At 43.0% G+C, this 26,861-nt stretch overlaps 1 protein-coding gene across 1 annotated transcript in view; it reads left to right on the forward strand.

The window, feature by feature from the left end:
* The first annotated feature begins 18,165 nt into the window (after positions 1-18,165).
* LOC143715591 (lysophosphatidylcholine acyltransferase 1) overlaps positions 18,166-26,861 on the forward strand; it is an 81,550-nt gene continuing 72,854 nt past the window's right edge. Inside the window, exon 1 of the mRNA XM_077207377.1 lies at positions 18,166-18,513. Coding sequence (XP_077063492.1) covers positions 18,400-18,513 — 114 coding nt within the window. The 5' untranslated portion in view covers positions 18,166-18,399. The remainder of the gene's footprint in view (positions 18,514-26,861) is intronic.

A 26,861-nucleotide genomic window follows, 5' to 3' on the forward strand; every position in this document is an offset into this window, starting at 1 on the left:
CCTCGAAATGGTCAGTGTTCTCTACCGGGTGTCAAGCTCAGGGCTTTTCACCCGTAGACTGCGGGGTTACGGAAGTGCTCTCCTTCCTTCAGGAGCTGCTGGATAAGGGTAGAACCCCGTCCACGCTCAAAGTATACGTGGCGGCCATAACGGCGTTTGCAAAACCGACGTCTGGCCAGTCACTGGGGAAAAACGACCTCGTCGTGCGATTCCTCAGGGGAGCTCGGAGGCTGAGTCCTTCCAGACCTCCCTCAGTCCCTATGTGGGACCTTTCTACGGTTCTGGAAGCCCTGAAAGGTGCCCAATTCGAGCCAATCCATTTGTCAGACATGAAGCACCTGTCTTTCAAAACGGTATTTCTTGTGGCTCTTGCTTCAATAAAGCGCGTGGGGGACTTACAAGCGCTTTCAGTAAGCGCGTCCTGTATGGAGTTTGGGCCTAATGACTCAAAAGTCATACTCAAACCAAGGCACGGGTACGTGCCAAAATCCCTCAACACACCGTTCAGAGCCCAAGTTATTTCCCTGTGCGCCCTCCCGGTGAACAATGAGGAGGCGGATGCTAATCTCCTTTGCCCCGTCAGGGCGCTGAGAGCTTATGTGTCCTACTCTTCTGTCTTCAGGCAGACCGAGCAGCTCTTTGTTTTGTTTGGCGGACACTCCAAGAGACTGGCCGCATCAAAACAGAGCCTATCCAGATGGATAGTCGATGCCATAGCGCTGGCTTACACTTCTAAGGGCCTGCAGTGTCCTTTGGGTGTCAGAGCGCACTCCACGAGAGGCGTGGCCTCTTCGTGGGCGTGGTCTAGTGGGATTTCCTTGCATGATATCTGTATGGCGGCGGGCTGGGCCTCGCCATCTACATTTATAAGGTTCTATAACCTAGAGGTTCCCGCCATACAGGCCAAGCTGCTGTCGGTCTAGAATTCAGTACTATCTGTCCCGCTGCGCAGGCGCAGAATGCTGAGTTTTGATTGAGTATCGCTCACTGATCGATGGAACAGCTCCATGGGTGTTGAATAGCCCGTACTTTTGCCCAGTTCAGGCTGAACGCGTTCACCCTGTCTGCGGGATATACTGTTGACATAACTAGCTCCTATGGGATGCTATTTCATGGGGAATGATGCTGGTAGCCTCTCTTCTCCGACTCTCTGTGAGTCTACGGTGATTATGCACTATATGAGCCCCGGGCTACTGCCCTTGGGACTTTGGTGTCGGATCCCAGTACGCACGGCGTCTTACATTGTGTTCCCCATAGCGTACGATATTACGCAGTATGAGAGATACTCTCGTAAGAGAACGTACTCGGTTACTAACGTAACCTCGGTTCTCTCTAGAGAGGGAACGAGTACTGCGTATCTTGCCGTGCATACAATAGCGCTGGTTCGCTTCAGCGATGAAAACCAGTTTGTATCAGCCTGTCGAGCGTATTTATAGGCCAAGGCCACGCCTATTCTGGCGGGACGCGACAAAATGGGCGCGAAGCACCCCCATTGGATGTCACGTCACGCAGGGCCTCTCTCGATAGGCTTGCTGCTGTTGCCGCAGGGCAGCCAATAGGCGCACAAGCCGTCTTGCCTATGTCTGCACGCTGCTGCACAGCGTTTTACATTAATCAAAATTAAAGGATAATTTTTGGCTTCAATATCTCGTGGAAAAGAGGTTTTCCCCATAGCGTAAGATATTACGCAGTACTCGTTCCCTCTCTAGAGAGAACCGAGGTTACGTTAGTAACCGAGTACGTTTTCTTTCATCTCTCATAGAGCACAATATTCTCTTAATTTTAAAAACATTCATTATATCTAACTAAGTTTCAAATGCAAGTTTCTCCTTACAACAAATGCGAAAGTCACTAAGACTGGAGTGAAAGTGAACATACAACTATTCAAATGTCACAAAAGACAAAATAACATTGACTTGGATCCCTTCATGAAATGTAAGATTGCTTGGTCTGTTTTAAGTTCTGCAAGGTGAAAATAAAAAGTCACTCTCTCCTCAACAAAATTTGATTTGAGGAATCATTCATATCTAGAGCACAAACAATGCAGGACAACACAGACCCAACTTATTCAAATACTCAGTGCTTGAGGTTTCAGCACATCACTAATCTCAAGAATGAGCAATAGTATAACAAGTGCTAACACAATATTTGTTGTCTTTGAAAATAGTTCAAAATAGTATCTATGTTCTAGATAAAAATCTGTTATCTCGGTTAAGTGCTAGTGAAAACCTTTTGAAGTATCCCCAGTTTCGCACTGTCAGAAGAAACAGTGAAGAAAAAAAAACAGAATATCACATCACAAAAACTGAAAGCAGGAACCTAAGAGACACACACAACACTGACACACATCCGACCTCAGACGAGATGTTTCTCCATGACACCTGTAGGGCCTTCGAGAGACCTACTGCCCTTTTATCTGTCAGACTTGCTTTGCCATGTCTAAGCAGGTTAAAATTACACAGCGCAGGTGTTTTGGAGGCAGGATTGGGCTAACAGACGGGTATGTCACAGCACAGCCAACCACTTGTGTTCACCACAAAGATCTCTCTTGTCCGACAACAGCCTCGCCAGTGTAACATCATGGCTCTGGTTACTGAACCGCCCTTCATCACATGTATTGCAGCAGTGCAGACTGAGTTTCAAAGCCAGCAGATCGTTTTTAGGGGGTCTGTTTGAAATGCAGAGCACCTGTCACTGATGAGACTCGTGCTTGGATTACTCCAATCTTTAAAGGACTGTAGATAAATGTTTAAACAGTCTCATTCTTAGATGCTTTTCATGAAATGGAGGTAAAAGACATGAGCTTGGTCCTAATGATGGTGTCAAAAGCAGAAAATGTTAGCGATTCATGCGGACCATCCTCTTTCGACCACTCTCTCTTATGCTTCATGGAGTCCAAGTAGTGTGAGCATATGATGATAACTAAAAGAATATAGGCTAAAACATTAACGTAGATTAAGAAAGTATAGGAAAAATAGCTGTGTTGATTGTGTTCATTATTTTTAACAGATTAAGCAGCAAATATAAAAATAACTCTTCGAAATTAACAAAAAAAAATAGTCAGTATCAGAGCAGTGAAAATCAGTTATGTTAATGTCAGAGATTAATATATAGAACCAACCATTACATGCAATCTGCAAGAAATCACATCATTACTGCATGACACAAGCTGATTGGCCTCTGCTGAATGAGTTCCCTATCAGTCGCTCACGTTCGACGTAATTGGGATCACTTCAGGGATCATAAAAGTTTATCATTCAGACTACATCTTCGAGTGTCTACAGAACGAGCCACTGAACGTTGGAATGCGTGCATCTCGTCACTCATTGTCTTTCACTTCGGAGTTGAGCTTCTGTTTGTCTTCTGAAATCTACAAGACTGCTACTGTGTTGGAGACTCCTTCAGACTATCTCTTCAGTGTTGGTGTGATGGTGCGATCAGCGAGTGGCCGTGAGCTTTGGCTCACACAACTGCTGTTTTCACTGCAAGCTTATTTCTGTGTCAGTTTCAGTGGGTGTTTCTCCTATAAGGTTTACAGAACGTTTACTGCGGCCATTCGCTGGGTGCCTCAGCACTGTGAGAGTCTTTCATAAAAGAGTATTTTTTCTTTCACAAAAGAGCAACACAAGCGTGATCCTGCGTCCTTTTCAGGATGTCATTCCGCTTGTGCGTTTCTGGATGTGGTCGTTCCCTGGCGCTAGCAGGCTCCCACAATAGTTGCCTCTCGTGTTTGAGCATTTAGCACGCTGAGGCAGCTTTTGTGAATACTTCATGTTCCCATTGTGGGAATATGACAATGGCAGCGCTTAGATCGAGACTCGCTTACCTCAAGGGAGGTGCAGTCCCCTCGCCTATGCCCCGATCTAGTGTCTATTCTGGACCTCAGAATAGACAGACTTCTGAGCATGGCCAGTGTGATCTGAGGATTGCCGTGAAGGCTTCCCCCCTGAGACAATCTCCGTGGGCACCTCACACCTCACAAGTGCTGCTGCCGATGGAGCCTCCAAAAGAGCGTGCTGGTCCTTCTCATGGACGACCAGTCGTGTCTTTTGGAGCTCCTCCTGATGAAAAGATGTCAGTCGCAGCATCGGAGGGGGAGCTTCAGTCCTCTGGAAATGAGGATTCGGCTGCGTTGCCCCCTTCGGGGAGTGAAGTTGCCCGAGTCCGATCCAGAATGGGCGTCTATGCTTTCCCGGGCCATCGAGAAGGTCGGGCTTGTGTGGAACCCGCCACCATGTCCCAAACCTTCTCGGTTGGACGATTGGTTTCTCGGGGCGGGTCGTGCTGGTTCTCAGTGCGCCGTCCCGGTGGCTTTCTTTCCGAAGGAGCATGAGGAGCTTATTAAGACGTGGACAACACCCTATAGTCCCAGAAGCCGTCCTAGTGGCTCCTCCCCCCTCACCATCCTGGACGGCGGGGCAGCTATGTGGATATCCCGCCAGTGGAGCGTACCGTTGCGATGCATCTGTGACCAGTGTCCGCTTCCTCTTGGCGTGGTAATGCACGCCTCCCATCCAAGGCTTGTAAATTTTCGTCCGGTCTTTCGGGCAAAGGCTTATAAGCCTGTGGACAGGCTGCTTCTGCCGTCCATGCCATGGCGATCCAACACTCCGCATACTCACTCTTCCCTTCCATGGAAGCAGGTACGTGTTGCACCACACATTCAGACCCCACTTCGGGCCGCCATGCCGTCCGAGTCGGGTCCCTGCATTCTGCCGTGCTGCCCCACCAGCATTCAGTTCACCCATGTTCTGGCGGACAATGCCTCTGTGCTCAGGGCAGAGATCGCAGTCCTACTGGCGAAGGACGCGATCGAGCCAGTCCCTCCAGCCGATATGAAGACCGGCTTCTACAGCCCATACTTCATTGTACCCAAGAAAGGCGGTAGGTTATGGCCAATCTTGGACCTGCGTGTCCTGAACCGGTTCCTTCCCAGGCTGCCTTTCAAGATGCTTACTCAGAAACGCACTTTCAAATGCATTCGTCTCTGATCGACCTGAAGGACGCATACTTTCATGTCTTGATTCTCCCTCGACACAGACCGCATATTGCATACAGGCATACGGCATCTGCAGCCACGGTAACGCCTCTCGGATTGCTTCATATGAGGCCACTCCAACACTGGCTCCACGACCTTCGTTCCTGCGGGCAGGTGTTCCCCTAGAAGAAGTGTCCAGGCACTCTGTGGTCTCCAAGGATGCCTCTGCCACTGGCTGGAGGGCAACGTACAACGGGCATGCAGCTTCAGGTCTGTGGACGGGGCTAGTTGTTAGCAGTACATCTTGCGCTGAGCCACTTCAAAACGCTGCTACTAGGCAAGCATGTACTGGTCCGTACGGACAGCACTGTGACCATTGCATACATCAACCTCACTGGCAGTTGTTCTATACCTGACCGAGGGGACCCTCTGCATGGATGCTCTGACACAAGTATGCGTTTCCCGCAGTGAGCCTTCTTGCACAGACTTTGTGCAAGGTCAGGGAGGACAAGGAGCAGGTCTTGTTAGTTGCGCCATATTGGCCCAGCCGGACCTGGTTCCCGGAAATGATGCTCCTCGCGACAGCCTCTCCCTGGCCCATTCCTCTGAGAGAGGACCCTGCTCTCTCAGAGACGGGGCAACCTATGACCTCTGGAAACTCCATGTCTGGTTCCTGGAGAGGACGCCGAGGTTGTAGGTGACCTACCCCCAGCGGTAGTTGACACCATCACTTCCGTTAGAGCCCCCTCTCACGAGGAGAACCTCCGAACTTGCTCGATCAGAGCTGTGCTTTCCTTCCTGCAAGTTGGGTTGGAGCGAAGTCTGTCTCCCACCCTCAAAGTGTAGTTTGCCGCTATCGCCGCACATCACAATGCAGTTGTAGGTAAGTCTCTGAGAAAGCAGGGGGAGACTAAATCCTCCTCGCCCGCGCTCTATACCTTCTTGGAATTTGTCTCTGGTCCTTTCGCCACTTCAGAGACCACCCTTTGAGCATTTGCCATCAGTGGAGTTAAAAATGATGTCCTGTAAAACAGTACTCCTGGTTGCATTGGCCTCCATCAAGAGGGTAGGGGACCTGCATACATTTTTGGTCGACGAATCGTGCCTAGAATTTGGCCCGGCTAACTCTCACGTGATCCTGAGACCCTAGCCCAGATACATAAGATTCCGAGACCAGGTGGTGAACCTGCAAACACTGCCTTCGGAGGAGGCAGACCCAGCCCAGTCTTTTCTCTGTCCCGTTCGCGCTCAGTGCCTTTAAGTGGACAGAACGCAAAGCCTCAGGATCTCAGATCAGCTCTTCGTCTGTTACGGAGGCCAGCAGAAAGGAAAGGCTGTCTCCAAGCAGAGGATGGCCCACTGACACATTCGCTAGGTTTCATAGCCTACGTGTTGAACCGGTTTCTTCCTGTGTGCTCGCTTCAACCAGCCGGTAACACCGAACTTCCTGCTCTAGTGTCAGCTTGCTGCGCCACTCCCCTCCACATGGAGAGGATACGTTTGCTTTTTTGCTCCAGTCGAGTTCCCCACTCAAGCGAACCCTGTAGAGTTCCTCTGCACACCTTCGGCAGTCGGACGTTGCGGAGCGTCCGACACCAGGACTAGTGCCTTTGTAACTTGTGCTAGGCTGGGTTCCATATGTGGTGATCCCTGCGGCGATTCCATATGCGTATTCTTCTACGACAGGCTCCCTGCGGTGAGCCCGTGTATTTCCTTTGGCAGAGTCCACTCTGCCGTCACTGCGTGGCGTAGCCTCCCCCTTCTCAGGCTGGAGCCATCCCAGTGACATTCCGTATGCTGCACTGCACCGTCCAGCCAGTCCATATGTGTATTCTCCACATGTTACCTCCCTTCGGGCAGGATGTGGCTTCCGCAGCATCCCTCTCCCCTGGAAAGGCACGCTTTCCCAGTGTTATCCAAAGAGTTCACTGTGTGGGGTATAACGGAACAGCAGTTGAACTCCCTAAACGCAGGCCTTCCGCCCCATCAGTTGGGGGTCTGAGAGACTTGCATAGGGCGCTGGATGTGGCAGCAACCGTGGCGTTTTCCATAGGGATCCCTATTACGCCGTTATGTCGTTAAATCGACGTTACGACGTTCACGCACACCAACGTTTATTGTCTCGTTCTGTAGACACTCTAAGATGATAGGGCTCCCTGAAGTGATCCCAATTACGTCGTCACGTCGACGTTACGTCTGCCATTCCCTCCTTCAGGGAACGAGGGTTACATTAGTAACCGAGATGATTGCTTGCTAAATATGTAACTCTCTTGTTCTCTTCGTGGTCAAAATTGACAGATTTTTGTTTTTCAATTAAAAAAAAAAAATACTATATATTATTTCAGTAATATTTTTTATTTAATAATTTGTATTTTGAGGGGATTGTATAGTACTACATTATATTTATGCTCTATTTATAATCCATTTATTCACTTTTTGAGCAAAGACCTGAAAATTAGAACTTAAACTGTTGTAAATCTTGAATGCTTTAGAGGACAGACTTAAGTTTGATCTCTTTTCAAAAACGACACACGGCAGATTATTGCTGAAGTGAAAAAAGTTTATTTAAAAAAAGTTACAGAATTTTACGTTTATTGTTATGAAAAATGTGCAAAAATACTATTTTCAATTTTATATGAAATATATAATTTCAAAACCATGTTTTACTCTAAAACTGTGAAAAAATCAAAGCCATAAATCTAAGCAAGTGATAAAAAATTTGAGAATGATATCTCAAAAAATGAGCTTTCAGCAAGATTCGGTTTGGCCGCAGTACCAAAAGTTTTCACAAGAAATTCGTATCCCATTAATTTCCAATGCAGTCAAAAAAAAATTACCGCGAGGAGCACAAGTGTGACTATTTTTTTCAGGACCATTTAACCTGTTTGAAGTCACATAGTTCACATAGAAAGTGCCAAAACCTTTACTAAGTTACGAACCATTCCGAGAAAAAAAAAATTTGTGAAAAAAAAATGAACGAAGAGCACCAGAGGATTCTGGTTCATTGTTTGCTGTAAACTAGTACTGGATTGCATATAATTCAGGATTTATGTACAGTTTGTCTTTTTATCCAGCAGCATCAGAAATAATCAACAGCAGCAGCGTAGCGAATAAACTCGGCCAAGACAAATACATTAACATTGCCATATTCAATGACATGCTAAAACTATTCAGAGAGTTGTTATGATACACATACACTATATTTCACACCTTGCTTTCCTGCTGCTCCAGAGTAATACATTGACTTTGTATAAGAGGTATTTTAACATCAAAAAGTGACACACTTCACCTCTTCATTCAATAACCTTTTTAGTTTGTTTTGTACTTTTTAAAATCTTCATTTTCCCATGCTCAACTTTATTGTGTGAGAACATTATTTGTTAACACACATTATGTGTGAAACTACAGCATAAAAGCAGGAAACACATGCCATTCAACATGCCCCCCTTGAGGCTGCATTTCTTGCAGCTAATGCATGTTCATATTTGTGTTTGGATATGTTGGAAACACGGCCGGGTTTGATTGACATCCAGCTGTGGCTGGTAAAAACATTCTGTTGTGAAACAACATCAGTTCTTCTGTCACTGGTGCTCCACTGTGGCCTGAGGCTTCAGTATAATGCAGCTGAAGCAGAAATATGTCCGAAAATACAGCTCTCAAACATCCCTACAGGCTGGAACTTCTGTTTCTCCTATTTCTGTTTCTCCCATTTATGTTATCAATGAAATAGAGTTATTGGATTAGTGGCTTTATAAAACCAATACACTAATTTAAACAAAATACAAAAATCCACTTCGCAGCGAATTGGAATTTTGGAAACAGTACAATGGCAATATCTAGTGTTTTTGCACTTTCCACTTCTGCAATTTAATGTGCCATTTTGTGTAATGTGTCATTTGTTGGTCTATTATGAATCCTGAAAAGAAATAAAAATCATGTGATCATGTAAGAGAGGTATATGTATGAAACTGAAGAATCTAAAATATATTTTAATGTATTTTTAATCCATCTTTTATTGCAAAAATCATTCAATTGATTGATTCACTCTCTTTCACAAATTCCATTGATTGTTTTGTATTTGTAAGCACGAGAACTTCTCACAAAGATCACAACATGCATATGCATCTCAATATTTTCTAAACCTTGTTCTAATGTTAATTAATTTGGCATATTAACAAGTGGTTGCGTAGCTGAGGTAATTTGCATAAAATACGCATAATGCATAAAATTCATTTTTGGTAACACTTTATTTCGATAGTCCATGTACTTTAGACATTCTACTAACTATAAGTACCTTTGCAACTACATGTCAACTTACTCTCATTAGATTATTAGTCAACTGCATGCTTGATATCTGTTAACACTTTATTTTGATGGTCCCCCAACAGATATTCGACCGACTATAACATCTAACCATAACCTAACTGTCTACTGTCAATCTACATCAATCTACTAATACTCTATTGAGATTTAGTTGACATGTAGTAGCAAAGTTACTTATAGTCAGTAGAATGTCTAAAGTGGACTCAAAATAAAGTGTAACCTCATTTTTTTTATATGAAAGTTATGGTGAATAATAATTTGTTTCTGAAAATTTGAGATTTCACACACAAATTCATGCATACATTCTTACACTCAGTAAATGACACTTAGTAAATGAATCCCATTGTTCTGTTGGCAGATTCTGCTTTTTTTCCCTGACCATACATTTCTATGGTAGCTTGTTACTGCCTAGTAGAAAAAAAGGTAATTCCAACTATTTATCTTACATTTCTTACTTTTTTTTCCTTGCAACTGAGGGTTTAGAAAAACTCATTGCGAGATAAAAAAAAAAGTCAGAATTGCAAGATATAAACTCGGAAACAAGCTTCCATACATTTTTCTTGCACTTTCACTGCATTGTAAAATTTTGCTGTTTATCACAACTTAAATTTCAACATTAGAATAAGAAATAATGTGTTGTTTCAATTTAAAAAAGAACATATTCGTGCTTGACTTAAAAATATTAAGTTAGTTAACTTTAGTTTAGTTCATTAAGTTATGATATTTAATTTATCTCAACAAATTTTAAGTTGTTATAACTAATTGCAGCAAAATTGCAGCAAAAAAATCATGTGAAATTAATCTATGGCACAGCTAAAAAATATGGTCATGTTAACAAAGACTTGCTGGTGATATAGTAAGACAACAACCAACTTTTTCAGTCAGATCAGCACTTCAGTGTGCAGAATAGACTCAAATACACTTTATCCCTGAAGTATTCTCTGAAGTGCTTCAGATCACAATTATTTAGGTAATTATTCAGTCGCAGATTATAAATCAAAGTACACTTTTAAAAATATACCATTAAATTTACGGTTTGTCCAACCATAGTATATCTTTGCAAGAGAATTTACTCCAAAATGCATAATACATTTAAACTCACTCCATGGCTAAATGTTTTTGTACCGTAAGACAAAGCAATGTGTAATTGCTTCTCCTTTTTCTGCAATGAAGTTGCACAGTTAGGCTTAAAAGTTCATATTATCTTTCTCTATGAAACAAATGCTTTTATTATTCGTGTTTAGTAAGCTATAGATAATAAAACATAGCCAAATTTAGAATTTAATTTATGGGACAAGCATGGCGAATACAGAATCTTCGAGATGCTGCTTGCTTGTGTTGCACAAGTAGTAATTGTCGCCCGTCTCTTGTAATTGTGTTGTAATGCATTTGATTTGCAAAGAGAGACTTCGAGTTTGTTTCTGAGAGGGAAACAGAAGTGCTGCAGTATATAAAACACAATGTTTGATTGTGTGAAATGTCATAGGGATTGATTCTGCTCCTGCATTACCATTCTAATCAGTGGTGTAGAACCACATGTAAAAAAAAACACACGGCGCCCCGGGCTACGACGGAATTGGACAAGGCCCGGGAAATTGTGTCCCTGCTTGAAACAAGTGTTAGGTGATTGTTTACTTCATGTCTTTAAATTGCATTTCTTCCGTTTTAATTCCTGCGGCATTGGGAGAGGGACGGAGGGGGCTTTTTTCCACAGTCGTCCTCTTGCGACGTGAACGCAGCCTTTTGGATGCTTACCAGATGCAAATGTCACGACCCGAGGGCAGGAGCGACAGCACTGTCTCCACGGAAATTCAAGGCAGAGTTGAGGGACACGGTGTGACAGGTGACTGCTGTTGACACACGCAATTACAAATATGGGCCCGAAAACACGCCGCGGCGCTCCGACCCAATGACTTGTGCGCGTACGAGCGAGTAAAGTCTGTTGTATATGATATTATAACTCAATATAGCGTCATGTTTTCCACTCCAGCAACTGAGAACAGTTTTAGCAAGGTTGTCCGATCCGTTTCTCATTTACAAGAGTAAAGAAACATGTTCTGCAGTAATATTTCCATGGCTCAGAGAGATGTCCATCACTGCAGTCACTGCACCACTGCGGCACAAAATTCACAACTGCAGGAGTACATGTCTGTGCACAATGAGATTGTAATAATATGTCCTCAAGATGTTTCATGGATACAATTCCTCTCTCATCGTCACAATCATCACAACAATAATAGGGGGAAGTTACTTTTCTGCCTGACCATGATGAACCACAGTAAACTACAAATGCTACACAAGGAAAAGCTATACTTATATATAATGTGGAAGCAAATTTATGGTTATACCTTTATTTTAAGTTGCACTGTAAATTCATAAAGTTTTTATAACTAGCACTTTTTTAGATAACCTTACTTAATGTCTGAACTTAATTGTAAAAATCTAGTAAAAATCTAGTACTATTCACACACTTTGCCTTGGTTCCTTCCCAAGTCAAGATTAACCCTATGATGGTCTTCGGGGTCTATTGGACCCCAAATGACTTTTGCTCAAATTAAAAAAAATGTTCTCTTTGTCCAAATGGTTTGAAACTTTCTACGGCTCTCAACACTTTCTAGATCTACAACAAAAAAAAAATTTTTTTTATGATATGTGTTTTTATGTTGGCGTGACAAAAATAGTCACACTCGTGGTCTTCGGGGTCTATTGGACCCCGCAATCAAAATAGACAAAATAACATCATCAAAATCAGAAGCAACGTAGAACACATAGACAGAAATGACAGAAATAAAGTGGCACACTTCCAACAATGCAAAAAACATCGACAATCCAAAATTATCATGCTCACCACAGGCGCACACACACACACAAACACACACATAAAGAGGAATACATTTATACAGGAATACATACAGACTATAAAAACTGTTCTCTTATCATTTGTAAAATAAAATAATCTAAAATGCAGAACCACCAGAAAAATAAATTGGTAACACTTAAACGCATTGAAAATGTGTGCGCACACACAAACACACACACACACACACACACACACACACACACACACACACACACACACACACACACACACACACACACACACACACACAGACACAAACACACACACACAGAAATACATTTGTAAGGCTATAAAAAGTCTTATAATTTGTCAAATAAAATCATACAAAATGAAGAACCACCTCAAAAATAAATTGGTGACACTGTACACATAAAAATAAAAATAAAATGTACACACACACACACACCCTGTGTTTGCTCCAACCCTGTCTGCAGGTTTGGCACTTCACTGTTGTTGTTGTTTTTGTGTGTGCTGTGTTTTTTCAGTACAAAAAATTCAAAATTTTGACAAAAATTATTTTATTTTTGTTATAATTGTGATTTTATAATATTTAGATATGAATCCAACTGAATCCAACTTTAGAAACTATATCTTTCAGTAATTCAAATAGCAAATAGCATATAATGGAGCTCTATAGCCATCTAGTGGTTAAAGTGATTTATTACAAATTTTAACCTGTATATTCCAAAAAATGGGCAAAAATCTTACATTAAACCTTGTACAATTATCCATGGTATCCCCAGGAATGAAAGTTAGAGATCTGGGTCTTTTATAAAGTGTATTTAACATAAAATGTTGTTTTTTTGTAAAAAATCCTATTTAATTAAATATTTATTTATTTATTTATAGAATTTTTTTTAAAATCATAAATTCTACAAAAACTCCACAAATGTTGAGTAAAAACATTAATGAACCGAGTAAAATTATATTTGCTAAAAAAAAAATATTGTTCGGTTACAAAATTAAATGTTGTTGTCTGGGGTCCAATAGACCCCGAAGACCACGAGTGTGATTTTTTTTTTGAAGACCATCAGAATTGATTGGTTTGAGTGCCATTTTGTCAAGCAAAAAAAAAAAAAAAGAATGAAAGAAAAGTGTGCATGTCCTGCATTTATTTTCCCCAAGTTTTTTTTTTTTTGTTTTTTTTAAATCGTATTTCAATGTGCTGCAACTATAGTTGCCGGTGGGCAAATATACTGTATGCACCTCATCAATGTCAAATTTGAATTGGAGGAGAACATTTGGCACCTAACACAAAATAACCGCTTTCAACAGATCAATCTTTATTCTTAAACAAATTTATTATATATAAAAGTCGAAGAACATTCAATGCAAACCCAAAAAAGCTGCATCTCTAGTTTATAATCTCTTGAATATGAAAACACAACAAACAACAAATTCATTTGTCTTAACATTTGTCCCTGTGAAGGCCTCCTTCCCTATAAAACGTTGTCAAAATGATTTCAGTTCACATGGATATGCGGAAGCGACAAAAAATTCTGTATTTTGAATTGAGGTCAAGTTGTAAATAAAGACTACACGCTTTGCACATATATATTCAAATGTGCATACCTATAGACTAAACGTAATACCCATGTGCACGCCGTCAGCGTTTTCACAGATTCGCTTTTTTGAACTTTACTCTGAGATGATAACGTTTTTCAAAATGTTTCAACGCTTGCACATTGGAACTTATTTTAAGGTTTGCGTTCTCGAGCCGCCAGACACTGCTGTTGTGCGGGCGAGCGGGCCGGAGCGCGTTTAGGGTTTTCTGTTAATATAATAACGAATGATCTTTGCAATGGAAGTGAATCAATCAAAACGAACTTTAACTGGACAATAACTTTATTCTAGAGCTGCTGTAAAGTCAAAACAATCTCTGTTACTTTAATTTCCTATTATCACTGTAAAGCTGCTTTGAAACAATCTATATAGTTAAAAGCGCTATACAAATGAAGGTGACTTGACTTGACTTGACCCGTGTGCGCTGTTCAGGGTCTTTTTGACGTTTACTGAAATAAAAAAATAAAAATGTATTTATCTTTGTCCAAATGGCATGAGAATATGTACAGTTGTCAACCTTTTCTATATCTACAAATAAAATAATCAGTTGGAATGATATCTTTTTTATGTTAGTGTGTGGGGAAAAAAAGTCACACTTGTGCTTTTTAGGGTCTCCAAGGCCCCAGGCAAACAAATGTAATTTTACTCAGTTTATTCATCTTTTTACTCCACATTTGTGCAGTTCTTGAAGGATTAAAATGTATATAAATAAATTAAATAAAAATGTTTTATACAAAAACAGCTTTTTATGCAAAATTTACTTTATAAAGACTCACATTTCTAAATTTCATTCATGGGGATAACATGGATAATTTGACATGGTTTAGTGAAAGATGTTTGCCCATGTGTTGAAAAATGCTGTTTTAAAAGTAACAAATTATCACTTTAATCAGTAGATGGCTGCAGAGCTCAAGTATTTGCTATTTGCTATTTGACTAACTAAAATACATCTTTTCACAATTTTTTTTTTTTTTTTTTGATTTCACATCTACATAGGATGAAATCACAATTATAACAATAAGAATTACTTTTTGTCATAGCATTTTTTGTACTGAAAAATAAACTATAAACTATATGATTAGAATCAAATTAATTCTGTCCATTTTCTAAGCGGAGTCAGACCCCACTTAGAAAATGGACAAAATTCATCCTCTAAATCAGAAACAACACAGAAAACACATAGACAGAAATGAAATGGCACACTTTAAATTTGTAGAATTATATGAAACACAGATGTTTGAAATAAATGATAAACTCTAAAGACTCCTTCAAAGATGTTTCTCTTTGTAACATCCTGTTCAGGTTTGATTCTAATCATAATGTAACATTGTTGAAAAAACTCTTTTTTTTCAGTACAAAAACAATTCTGTTTCATTGTGCAGGAAACATTCAGGAGAAGGAAAGTCACAACAGTCTGGAACAACATGAAGGTGAGTAAATTATGACAGGATCCTATTAAACGACTCTCTTTTGTCTAAAGACAAAAATGTTCTATAACACCATATGGCACGTAATGGGCAGTTTGATAAGAAGACAAGCACAAATCATCCAAATTAAGTGCTTTAATAAGTCTTAAATATATCTAGTAAATATTTTGATAAATTATTCCATAAATTCCATAAATCATATTTTTAAGATTCTGTTGTATCTAAATTTAGAGAAATTTAGGACTTTCAATTTTTTATTTACAACTGTTTATGGCATTATGGCATCCTGTATTTTTTAGTTTATATTACAAACACAAGGCATACAAGCAAATTATTGGTTATTTAATTGCATGTAGGGTCTGGAGGCTTGTTTGCGCAAATGTGTACATTTCTTTATAGAGAAGGACTTTTCTCACAGAGCAAAAATTAAGATAACATAATTAGACAATCTACAGGGAAACAATTCCCTCCGCCAACACGATATTTTGGCGCCCTCTTGTGGCTAATATTATTGAACTGTAATACTGTCAATGACTATGACCAGCCACAAGAGGGCGCCAAAGCCTGTGGAAAGAAACACCATCACTGACCAACGCGGGCTTCATACAAGCATTCTGAAATATATTCTTAACTGATATTCATTTCCATATCTCTTAGTTTTTCAACAAGCTGATTTCTTTCTCTTTTTTAGCCTATGCCTCACAGTGTAAGAGCACATGTTCAACTGTTTCTGTTATTCCACAGTAATAGCAGCAATCTGACTCACTTTTTCCTATAATGTGCAGGGAATAATTTAGGTTAGAATGTCCTGAGCCTGATTACAATCTTCTCTTCTGTTTCCATGCCTTCCCTTCTTTCTTTCCCCACTTCAGGTTGAATGCTTAGTGTCTCCCTTTTGACTCCTTGCTCCATTTTTCTTGCCACATGTTTCCAACTGCTGTTTTAATAATAGCCTACCTTTTACTTCTGTTTTACTTAATGGAATTTCTATGTCATTCCCTTCTTTTCTATATGCTGTCTTTATCCACCACCTCATTCCCTTCTACCCCTACATGGGTATCCATAAAATTCAACTCTTACTCCTGTTTGATTAATTATATAAATGTTGCAAAATTTCACATAATATAGATTGTTTGCTATTTAAACTGTTTAATGCTGAATATGAGTCTGAACATATATTGCACTTATAGGATGAATTTCTTCACCCACTGTGTAGCCAATAGAATTGCCATCATTTCTTTTGTGAATACATATACATGGTTGGGTAATCTCTATCAATGCTGTATTTAAAATAAGGAATATATGGCTGCTACTGTATTCCCAGAGTCTGGATTTTTTTACCCATCCGTATATATTTGAATACTATTGAAATAGTTTTGTCTCAGTTATTGATTATTTCTTTAGGCATAGGCCTACACCTTTCCATCTTATTTTAAAATGCAACTGCAGATCTACCATATGCATTTGGAACATGTGTTATAGGTATTACTACAGTTGAGCTTGTTTTTATGTTATCAATTCCTAGCTTCTTGGCATCTGTATCAGTATTCCATCCAAAATACTGTAATTTACATATACATGTTCCCAAATTTTTTTATTACCTCTTTGGATGAGTTTCTAACAGAACATCAGTTGACCATCTTTAACTTGAGGTCTAAAGGCTTCTCTGCCGTTTCCACCGGCATTGCTGAGACTGGTGATGTGCTAAATGACCCACTTCCTATTCTTAGTGCCTTAGATTGAATACAACTTACTTTCTTTAACAGGGATACTGGTGCCATATACTAGTCTGACATAATCTATCATTGGTCTTATCATTGCACGATATACTCTTTTCAGTTCCTGTCGGGTTGCACCCCAATCTACCACTGCCAAGCATCTTAAAATAGTTATTCCCTTTTTACATGTATCTGTTACTTTCTTTATTTGTGATGCAAAAGTTAGTTTCGAATCCATCCATTCTGTAAGGAACCTGCTCTAACAACTGGCCACAAAGCTTCAGTTCGATGTTTGGAGATTTGTTCTTTTTTTATAGAAACATATCACTTTAGTTTTACTGATTATCTGATAATCTAAAACTTAGATTAACCTTTCACTTCATTATCTGCTTTTTGCATACTACTTTCCACATTATGCTACATTTTTTCCCCTTTTCCACAAGGCACCATCATCTGATTGATCAATTTCTTGTCCAATCATTGCCTTGTGGGGTCCCATTATCTGTTAAATAAATCCTAGAATAACTTGTTCTGACCCTTACATGTATGGTCCTTTTAAGCAAAAAGTCCATTATCCAAATGTACATTTTTCTATAGCCTATGTTACATGATCATATATTCTGACACATAAACAGCACAGAAAACATAAAAATATTTAGACCAACATTTACTTGCATCAAGCAACTCTGTTGATATTTTATCATTGTGAATATAAAAGTGAATTATATTATCAGAAAACTGAATATTTAGCGTTGTCAGGCTTTTATTTGTGCTGAATGGATAAAACAACGGCTCTGCGCACTCATAAACATGGCTACTATAATTTGACCTGCCACCAGATGGCGCTGTTTTCGACACACTTGATGCTTCGAATCTTTCCCCCTCCGTATACTGTTTTGCTATCCATTTGTCTGTCAGATACTAATAGGAATTTAAACTTTAAATTGAAATGAATAAAAATGTGATTGAAATTAAACAATATCTAAAAAGCAATTAAACAAACAAACAAACATACAAATACATTTTACAGTACATTCATATAGTGGGCAGGAAAAAAAAAATATATTTAATGTAACTTAGAAATGAAGTGTAGATTTCTAATATAATATTTTTCAGTGTAAAAATTGGGTGTTTTTAAAATATAGATGCCTTTTGAATTGTACGATGGGGGTCCCTCATATTTGGAAACTGTTAACCATCAACCTTTACCGCCCATTGAAGCGGATGGAGGATCTGCGCATGCGTAGTCACATCACAGTGGAGCATCTTATGGCGTGAGAGGAGGAGGAGCGGGCCCACGCATGCGCACAACCGGCAGGATTCTGTCCCTCCATGACATCCAGCGGGACTGACTGCTGCTGTTGCGCACACGGAAAGAGGAGTGTTCTTCAAATACATGATCCTCCTAATCCCTCAACGCTCCAGGACTGATAGATAATAACGCCCTCGAGTGGAATCCGCAGGCCTAAAGGACGCAGATTCGGATACCACGGCGGTTCGGTGACTGTAATTGTTTGGGATTTTTCGAGGATGAGGCTGATCAAGAGCACACATGCGGATGGAGGACAGAAGCGCGAGCTGCCTCCTCCATTCAGGAACCCGTTCGTCCATGACTTGAGATTCACGCCCGTCCAGAAGCTCCAGGTATGTGTTGCGTTTGTGTGCGCTGATGTGGATGGGGACGTAGGCCATGAGATGTTCCTCTCTGGCCTGCTCAGATGAGTTTCCTTCCTGTGCTACATGTTGCACTCAGTCTCGAGGAGCCTATCAGCATTCAGGAATCATGCATGTTCAGCTGCTGCAGCAGAAGCGCTCTTCAGCACATGTGAGGCTATCAACGGGCTTTTGTTTTATTCGCTGATCTGCGCCATCAGCTGGAGTTTATAACATGCCAGTGTGTGCAACATCCATCATACGTCATATCACTTAGAACATTCTATCTATCTATCTATCTATCTATCTATCTATCTATCTATCTATCTATCTATCTATCTATCTATCTATCCTGTGTATGTGTAGAGATGGCAGCTGCTTGACACATAATCAGCTTTGCAGGGTGAAGATGTGTCCATGTGTGTTCATGGAGGGCTCTATCAATAAACTACAAGTTGCAGTTTTTTTAAGCAAAGATCACTGATTAAAATGTGCAATTTTTCAATTTGAATGCATTTTTTTTAAAACTTATATTCAGCATTACAATTTTAGTGAAACGTGGAAGTGGAACATGAATGAGAGGTGGTTCAGTATTTTGGTCAGCAGCACTGGAGCTAGGCTACATGAACTAAAGCTGATGATCATGTTTTTCCAGCGGGATCTTGATTTTCATCTTTAAATCATCAAACATTTTAATTCAAGTTTTAAATGAAAAAAAAAAAAAAACAGGTTTCAGAGTCTTGGATGTAAAGATAAGTTCCTGAAATCAAGTTAATGCTGTATTTACCTTAATATAATCGGACTCCCTAAAATTATATATCCCTGATATATATATATATATATATATATATATATATATATATATATATATATATATATATATATATTATATATCCCTGATATATATATATATATATATATATATATATATATATATATATATATATATATATATATATATATATATATATATATATATATATCTCAGAACTCCCTATACCTTCCCAAGAATGAGAGAAAAAAGACTAGTTATTTATTTATGCATTATTACTATAACCCTAAAACATCTGCTGATTCTCATGGTAATGTGTGAATTCAGTCTGCATCAGCACATGTAAAGGTGTGTGACAAGCAGTCTTTTCTGGGACTGCCAAGCAATTAACATGGGCTGAATTGACCTCTCCAGGATCCTTTAGCATCTCAGTGTTGAAGGCTTTTGTTCTGGGATCTATGCCTCTGAAATCCTTTAATTCTTCAGCTCTCCAATTAAACGAGAGATCTTGAAGCCTCGGGTTGTGGGCCATTTAAGACAAGAATGTATTATTTGTCACACACCAACTTTGAATAATCAGTCTTTGCGATAGTCAGTTTTCACGCTTGCTTTGTTTTCATTTGTCAGGAAAGTTTTGTTACACTACATGTTTTTATAGTGATTTAACTGATATCACAAGGCCTTCTGTGGCCAGGGCACTTTTAGTCTTATCATGTGCAGATTCTTGGCTTTGCTGTCTTGTACAGTGAACAATATCCCATGAATTATTCAAGAAATCTCTGCTTTCTCCTCACTTGGACTGTATTCACAAGGGCAGCTTTAAAACTTAACTTCCATCCCTTTTCTTCACTTCTAACCCCTAATAGCATCCTATCCTGTGAGAATGTTTTGAGAATAGGAAAATATAATTGTCAATATTATTGACTGAAAGCATTGAATGATCCAACTGTGTTATCTTAAGTATTTCAAGTCTTCTTGTGTTATTTTTGTGTTGGACAGACTCCTCCTGAAACCCTGTCATTCATTCAGAGATCGTCTCTTATAACCACAGATTGATATGTTTTCAGACATTTGAAACCCAGTATGTTTGAAAAGCAATAAATCTGCACTGGCATGGGTGTTATGACTTTTGTGTAGATGTCAGTGTTTAAATTAACATCAACAACATCATCACATATTAAGTATACAGTTATTGCTTATGTAATGATTGTGTTGATTTACAACCCACTTGTTCCTCAAAAGGTTTTTAAGTGAACGTCACGTTGAGCCATTAGTAGCACAAACACATCGTTTTGCCCATGCTGGGTGTAATTATGTGCTTTTGTACTGCTTACTCAGCTTTGTGGAATGTGTGCGTAAAATTATTATGTGAATTAAAAATTCCGCTCTCGGCTCCTTGAGGAATCTTTATGATATACTGATATAATCGTAGTGTTTACAAATGCTATCAGTGCATTAGATTTTTCCTGCAGAAGCAATTGCGTTCTGTGTCCTAATCTTTATTACATCTGTCATTAATCCTGAGTGTTTTAAGTGTTAATTTAAAGCATGTTTTCCCAAGACGTTCAATAATTTTATTTAACTCTTTCCCCGCCAGCGTTTTTGAAAAAAAGGTGCCAGCCACCTTCAGCATTTTTGATCAGTTCCCTTTCGAACGGTCACTTCGTATTGCGTAGCTATACGCAGTGGGGAAACTCCTTTTCCTCGATTTACTGAAGCCTTTATGTAAAGCGCATTTGCAGCTGCACAGCTAGAACATGAGCGTCTGGCTCGCTCATAGGCTGCGCTGCGGCAACTGCACATCCAATGGCGCAGGCGCCTCTGACGTGCAACCAATGAGATAACTCTGCGTCATACACGTCAGAGCCCGCCAAGGGGGCGTGACCTCAGTCTATAATAGCCCCCGAATTCGCCATTATAGCAGATTTTACTCCTTCAGCGACAAACTTCACGTCTCTGACCATTTATTGAGCCTTCGCCGTCGAACAAGCCTTCAGCCTGAGCCAGCTACAGTTCAGCAGACGACACATTTCACCGTGTTTCTCCTGACGCCGTCTCTCCTGTGGCTATCCGGCGATATCCTTTTCATTGCTCTTGTATATTGTATTATTTGTACGAGCGTTGTTCAAATGCATCGTGTTAAGACCTGCGCCACGTGCGGATGCAAGCTGCACGAGGCGGACGAACACGCTAGCTGCATTCCATGCCTGGGACTTCACCACGCGGAGAATGCACTATCTGCCGGCGGATGTGCGGCCTGCGAGAGCATGCCCATCTCCGTGCTGCGAAATCGGCTAGCCCTCTCCCGTGACGGCGACGCCGCCTCTCCCGCGCTTCCTTTTCCGGCCCTACTTCAGCCAAGGAAGAAGAAGCGCCGCAGCCAACGGCAGCCGGAGAACATGGATGTTAGTGAACGCACGCCGGCCTCGTCCCCGCGTGCCTCACTCTCTCCAACCCGTTCATCTCCGGTCCTGTTCGAGGGAGATCAGCGCCCCCCCCACGTGGCGGGCCTTGTCTCCTTCGGCGGGCCTAGCGAGCACGACGACAGCCTGTCTATCGCTGCGTCTGAGGAAGAATGGCCGGGCTCTTTCGACCCCGTCATGGCTTCCCAGCCAACGCCCAACGCCTCAGCTACCAGGACTAACTCCGACGCGGAAATGCTTCGGATCCTGACGCAGGCCGTAGCGGACCTCGAGCTCGAGTGGGCCGCGCCCGCTGAACCCCCTCGAAGTCGGCTGGATGGCTGGTTTCTGCCAGGGCACCAACAGGCCCCTCGTCACAAGCCAGCGCCATTTTTTCCTGAGGTACACGAGGAGCTTACCAAGGCCTGGCGCACTCCTTATTCCACACGAGGCCCCGCAGTTTTCGCGACGCTCTCCTCCGTGGACGGAGCAGCGGAAAAAGGCTATGAGTCGTTGCCGCCCCTCGAAGAGGCGTTGGCCGCTCATCTCTGCCCGAACACAGCTGCTAGCTGGCGAACTAGAGCTGTGCATCCCAACAAGCCGTGCCGTAGCACTTCAGCCCTCGCCGGACGCGCGTATTCCGCCTCCGGTCAGGCTGCATCGGCCCTGCACACGATGGCCGTGCTGCAGGTTTACCAGGCCAAACTCCTCCGGTCTATGGACGAGGCTGGCCCGGACCCTGAGGCTTTTCGGGACCTTCGGAGCGCCACAGACCTGGCCCTGAGAGCTACTAAGGCCACAGCGCAGGCTATCGGGAGGAATATGGCGAGTTTGGTCGTGCTCGAGCGCCACCTCTGGCTTACCCTCACCGACATTAAGGACGCGGAGAGAACAAAGTTCCTCGACGCCCCAGTATCCAGCACCGGCCTCTTCGGCCCGGCAGTGAAGGGGTTCTCAGAAAGATACACCGAGGCACAGAAAGCGTCCCAGGCCATGCGTCACTTCCTGCCTAAGCGCTCTAGCTCGGCGTCGAGTGCTCACAAGCTAGCCCCGCCGACGCCTCGGCCAACAAAGCCCACGAAGCAGGCCTCTCAGCCCCGCCCTGCGGCTGATGCCCAGCGCCAGCCGAGAGCAACCAAGCGCTTCCCGCTACCCCGACGCCAAGGCCCCAGACCAAGCGCCGCGCCTCACACAGCGCCGCCAAAGTCGTCCTAGCATGCAGGGGAAAGAGAGAGGGCACGGGTCCCGCACTCGCCGGACCACCCTCGAAGAAGTCAACAAAACTTCCCACAGCCCCTTGTTCAGTTCAGGTGGCTGGGGATTTTATTACTGCAGACAGGCCCGCAACAGTAAGCGCGTTCTTGCAAACAAACGCCGTTTTCACGGCGACCCATATAAAGCACAAAAAGAGTATGTTTCACAAACACAACACGTGGGTTCACGGTCCCCCTTCATCAGGCGGCCCCTCCCCCGTTATAATACTGCCTTCCCTACACGCAAATGCTTGTACAGTCAGTCCAATACTCAATGTGTGCACAAATCACAATATAAGGGTATCAGGTCCCCCTTCACTAGGCGGCCCCTCCCCTGTTGTAACACTGACTTCCCCACACGCGAATGCCTGTACAGTCAGTCCAATACTCAATGTATGCACAAATCACATGATAAGGGTATCCGGTCCCCCTACATTAGGCGACCAGCCCCAGTCAGTGTGTCAAGCCCTAGCCACACGTGTTCTAGCCTGGCAAGCTATCCCCGGTGTGTCGAGTTGGGTCATAAACACTATAAAGCGAGGTTACTCGCTCCAATTCGCTCGCAGACCCCCGAAATTTCAGGCGGTTCTCGAGACTTCGGTGAGAAGCAACGTGGGTCACGTGCTTCGCACCGAAGTACAGAATCTATTAGCAAAAGGGGCGATAGAATTAGTCCCCCCCGCGCTAAAACACATGGGTTTTTACAGCCGCTATTTTCTGATTCCGAAAAAAGACGGCGGTCTCAGACCCATTCTAGATTTGAGACATTTGAACAAAGCTCTCATGAGACGGCCGTTCAAAATGTTAACTATCAAACATATCCTCGCGCAAGTGCGCACGGGGGATTGGTTTGTCACAATGGATCTGAAAGACGCTTACTTTCACATTCAGATAAACCCTCGTCACAGGCCATTCTTGAGATTCGCCTTCGAGGGCCAAGCTTATCAATACACCGTTCTGCCGTTCGGTCTATCGTTAGCACCCCGTACATTCACGAAGTGTGTGGATGCAGCGCTTTCTCCCCTGAGACATCAGGGAGTGCGTGTGTTAAATTATCTCGACGACTGGCTGGTGCTGGCACAGTCGAGAACCGAGCTATTAGCTCACAGGGATTTGATTCTCAGCCATCTAAAATGCCTGGGTTTCACAATCAATGTGTCAAAAAGCAAACTAACCCCCAGCCAGAGTGTGATCTTTCTGGGTACAGTTTTAGACTCGAGAGCGATGACAGCGCGACTCACACCAGAGCGCGCGCTCTCAGTGCGAGCGCTTACAGGCACTTTCAGAGCGCGCGAGCACGCGCCACTGAAGAAATTTCAGAAACTGCTTGGTCTCATGGCAGCAGCATCGCCAGTACTCCGCTTGGGATTACTGCGCATGCGCCCGCTGCAGCACTGGCTGAAACGGCGTGTGCCAACTCACGCATGGCAGTCAGGCAACCTGCGCATTATGGTAAATCACGGTTGTTTAAGAACCCTGATTCCCTGGCGAGCGCAGAACTGGTACCACGAGGGGGTGACATTGGGAACAATTTCCAGAAGGAAAATGGTTCTTACAGATGCGTCCAACCTGGGTTGGGGAGCGCTGCACGAGGGCATGCCTGCATCCGGCCTCTGGTCGAGCACGGAGCAGAGCTTACATATCAACTGCCTGGAGATGAAAGCAGTTGGATTGGCCCTGAAAGCATTTCTGTCGAACCTCAGGGGTCACCACGTTTTAGTCCGCACAGACAATATATCAGTGGTGGCCTACATAAATCGCCAGGGGGGCATCAGGTCAGGAAACCTGCATGCGATGGCGAGAGACCTCCTCTTATGGGCACAAACCAACCTGAGCTCTCTGAGAGCAGCGCATATACCGGGCATCCAGAATGTGGGCGCGGATATGCTTTCACGGGGCAACACTCCCCTCGGCGAGTGGTCCCTGAACCCACAGACGGTCAGTCTGATATGGAAGGTGTTTGGCGAGGCCGAAGTCGACCTATTCGCCTCGAGAATCAACACCCACTGCAAATTGTTCTTCTCGAAGGACAGGGACGCGCTGGCCCATGTCTGGCCCAACCGTCCCCTTTATGCCTTTCCCCCCGTCTCGATGATTCCACAAGTCATCAAACGGGTCAGAGAGAGCGGGTGCCCAGTCCTTCTGGTGGCCCCTCTCTGGAAAACCAGACCGTGGTTCCCGGAACTGGTTCAGTTATCGGACACAATCCCATGGCCTGTCCCACTGAGGAAAGACCTCCTCACACAGGCGAACGGGACATTGTGGCATCCGAGACCCGACTTATGGGCCCTCCATGTGTGGCCCCTCAACGGGTACCCAAAGACCTTCCTGAGAAGGTCTTAAGCACTATATCTGAAGCCAGGGCCCCGTCGACTCGGCGCCTTTACGCTTCGAAATGGTCGGGTTTTTCCAGCTGGTGCTCGAAAAATCAGGCTGACCCAGAGTCATGTGAGATATCTGTAGTTCTCTCATTCTTACAGGAGCTGCTGGATGCGGGTCGCTCCCCGTCCACGCTCAAAGTGTATGTGGCAGCCATAGCAGCACATCATGTTCTGGTGGCTGGCCAGTCACTAGGAAGAAACGACCTGGTCGTCAGATTCCTTAAAGGTGCTAGGAGAATGAACCCCTCCAGACCTCCATCTGTGCCATCTTGGGACCTCTCCACGGTCCTGAGGGCTCTGAAAGGTCCACCTTTCGAACCGCTCCAATCGGTTGATCTAAAACCCCTCTCGCTGAAGACCGCTCTCCTTATGGCTTTGGCATCTATCAAGCGAGTGGGAGATCTGCAGGCACTCTCTGTGAGCCCTGCATGTTTGGAGTGGGGTCCAGATGACTCCAGAGTCATCCTCAAGCCCAGACATGGTTACGTTCCTAAAGTGCTCTCAACACCGTTCAGAGCACAGGTGGTGACGTTATCAGCCCTCCCTCCTTCTGCAGAGGATGGAGAGGTTAATCTTCTCTGCCCTGTCAGAGCGCTGAGAATCTATCTGGAGCGTTCTGCGTCTTTTAGACAATCAGAACAGCTTTTTGTCTGCTTTGGTGGTAGATCCAAGGGGGATCCAGTCACTAAGCAAAGACTGTCTAGATGGATAGTGGATGCTATTTCTATGGCTTATACCGCAGCGGGTCAAGTTTGCCCTATAGGCGTCAAGGCCCATTCAACCAGAGGTATGGCCTCGTCATGGGCTTGGTCATCTGGCATTCCCATTAGTGATATTTGTGATGCGGCCGGCTGGTCCTCGCCTTCCACATTTATGAGTTTTTATAATATGGAAGTGCCTTCCCTGCAGGCGAAGGTGCTTTCGGTATGATTAAGACCCGTGGGTGGCCGGTCTTGTCATATATTACTGTGCACAATCACATTCACATATATACATGAAACCCGCTGCTGGCCGGTTGTAGTTCATACATAAACCCGCTGTGGCTGGTTATATTTATATATATATAAACCCGCTTTGGGCCGGTTATATGACATATACAAAACCCGCTTTGGCCGGTTATATGACATATATAAATTCCATACATATATAAAACCCGCTTCGGCCGGTTATATTCCATAACAGATATCAACCCGCTTTAGCTGGTTAAGATTTCATATATAAACCCACTTGACTGGGTATATGTTCGTATACTAATAACCCCGACAGAGTCTGGGTTCATTGGTGTAGTATATTGGGTATTTCTACTGATGTATACTACGGAGATCTGACGGTGTCTGGTCTATTTTTACATAAATTATGCGGTTATGGCTTGTTCTGTACGCTCAGGGGTCCTGAGTTGCAGTGACAGCCAGTTACTCAGTGCGGCGTTTTGCATGGCGTCCCCACTGCGTATAGCTACGCAATACGAAGTGACCGTTCGAAAGGGAACTACTCGGTTACTCACGTAACCTCAGTTCCCTGAGTTAGGGAA

The sequence above is a fragment of the Siphateles boraxobius genome, unplaced genomic scaffold (assembly GCF_051911475.1).
Source record: "Siphateles boraxobius isolate OS27281-9 unplaced genomic scaffold, OSU_SipBor_1 12, whole genome shotgun sequence".
Classification (NCBI taxonomy): Eukaryota; Metazoa; Chordata; class Actinopteri; order Cypriniformes; family Leuciscidae; genus Siphateles; species Siphateles boraxobius.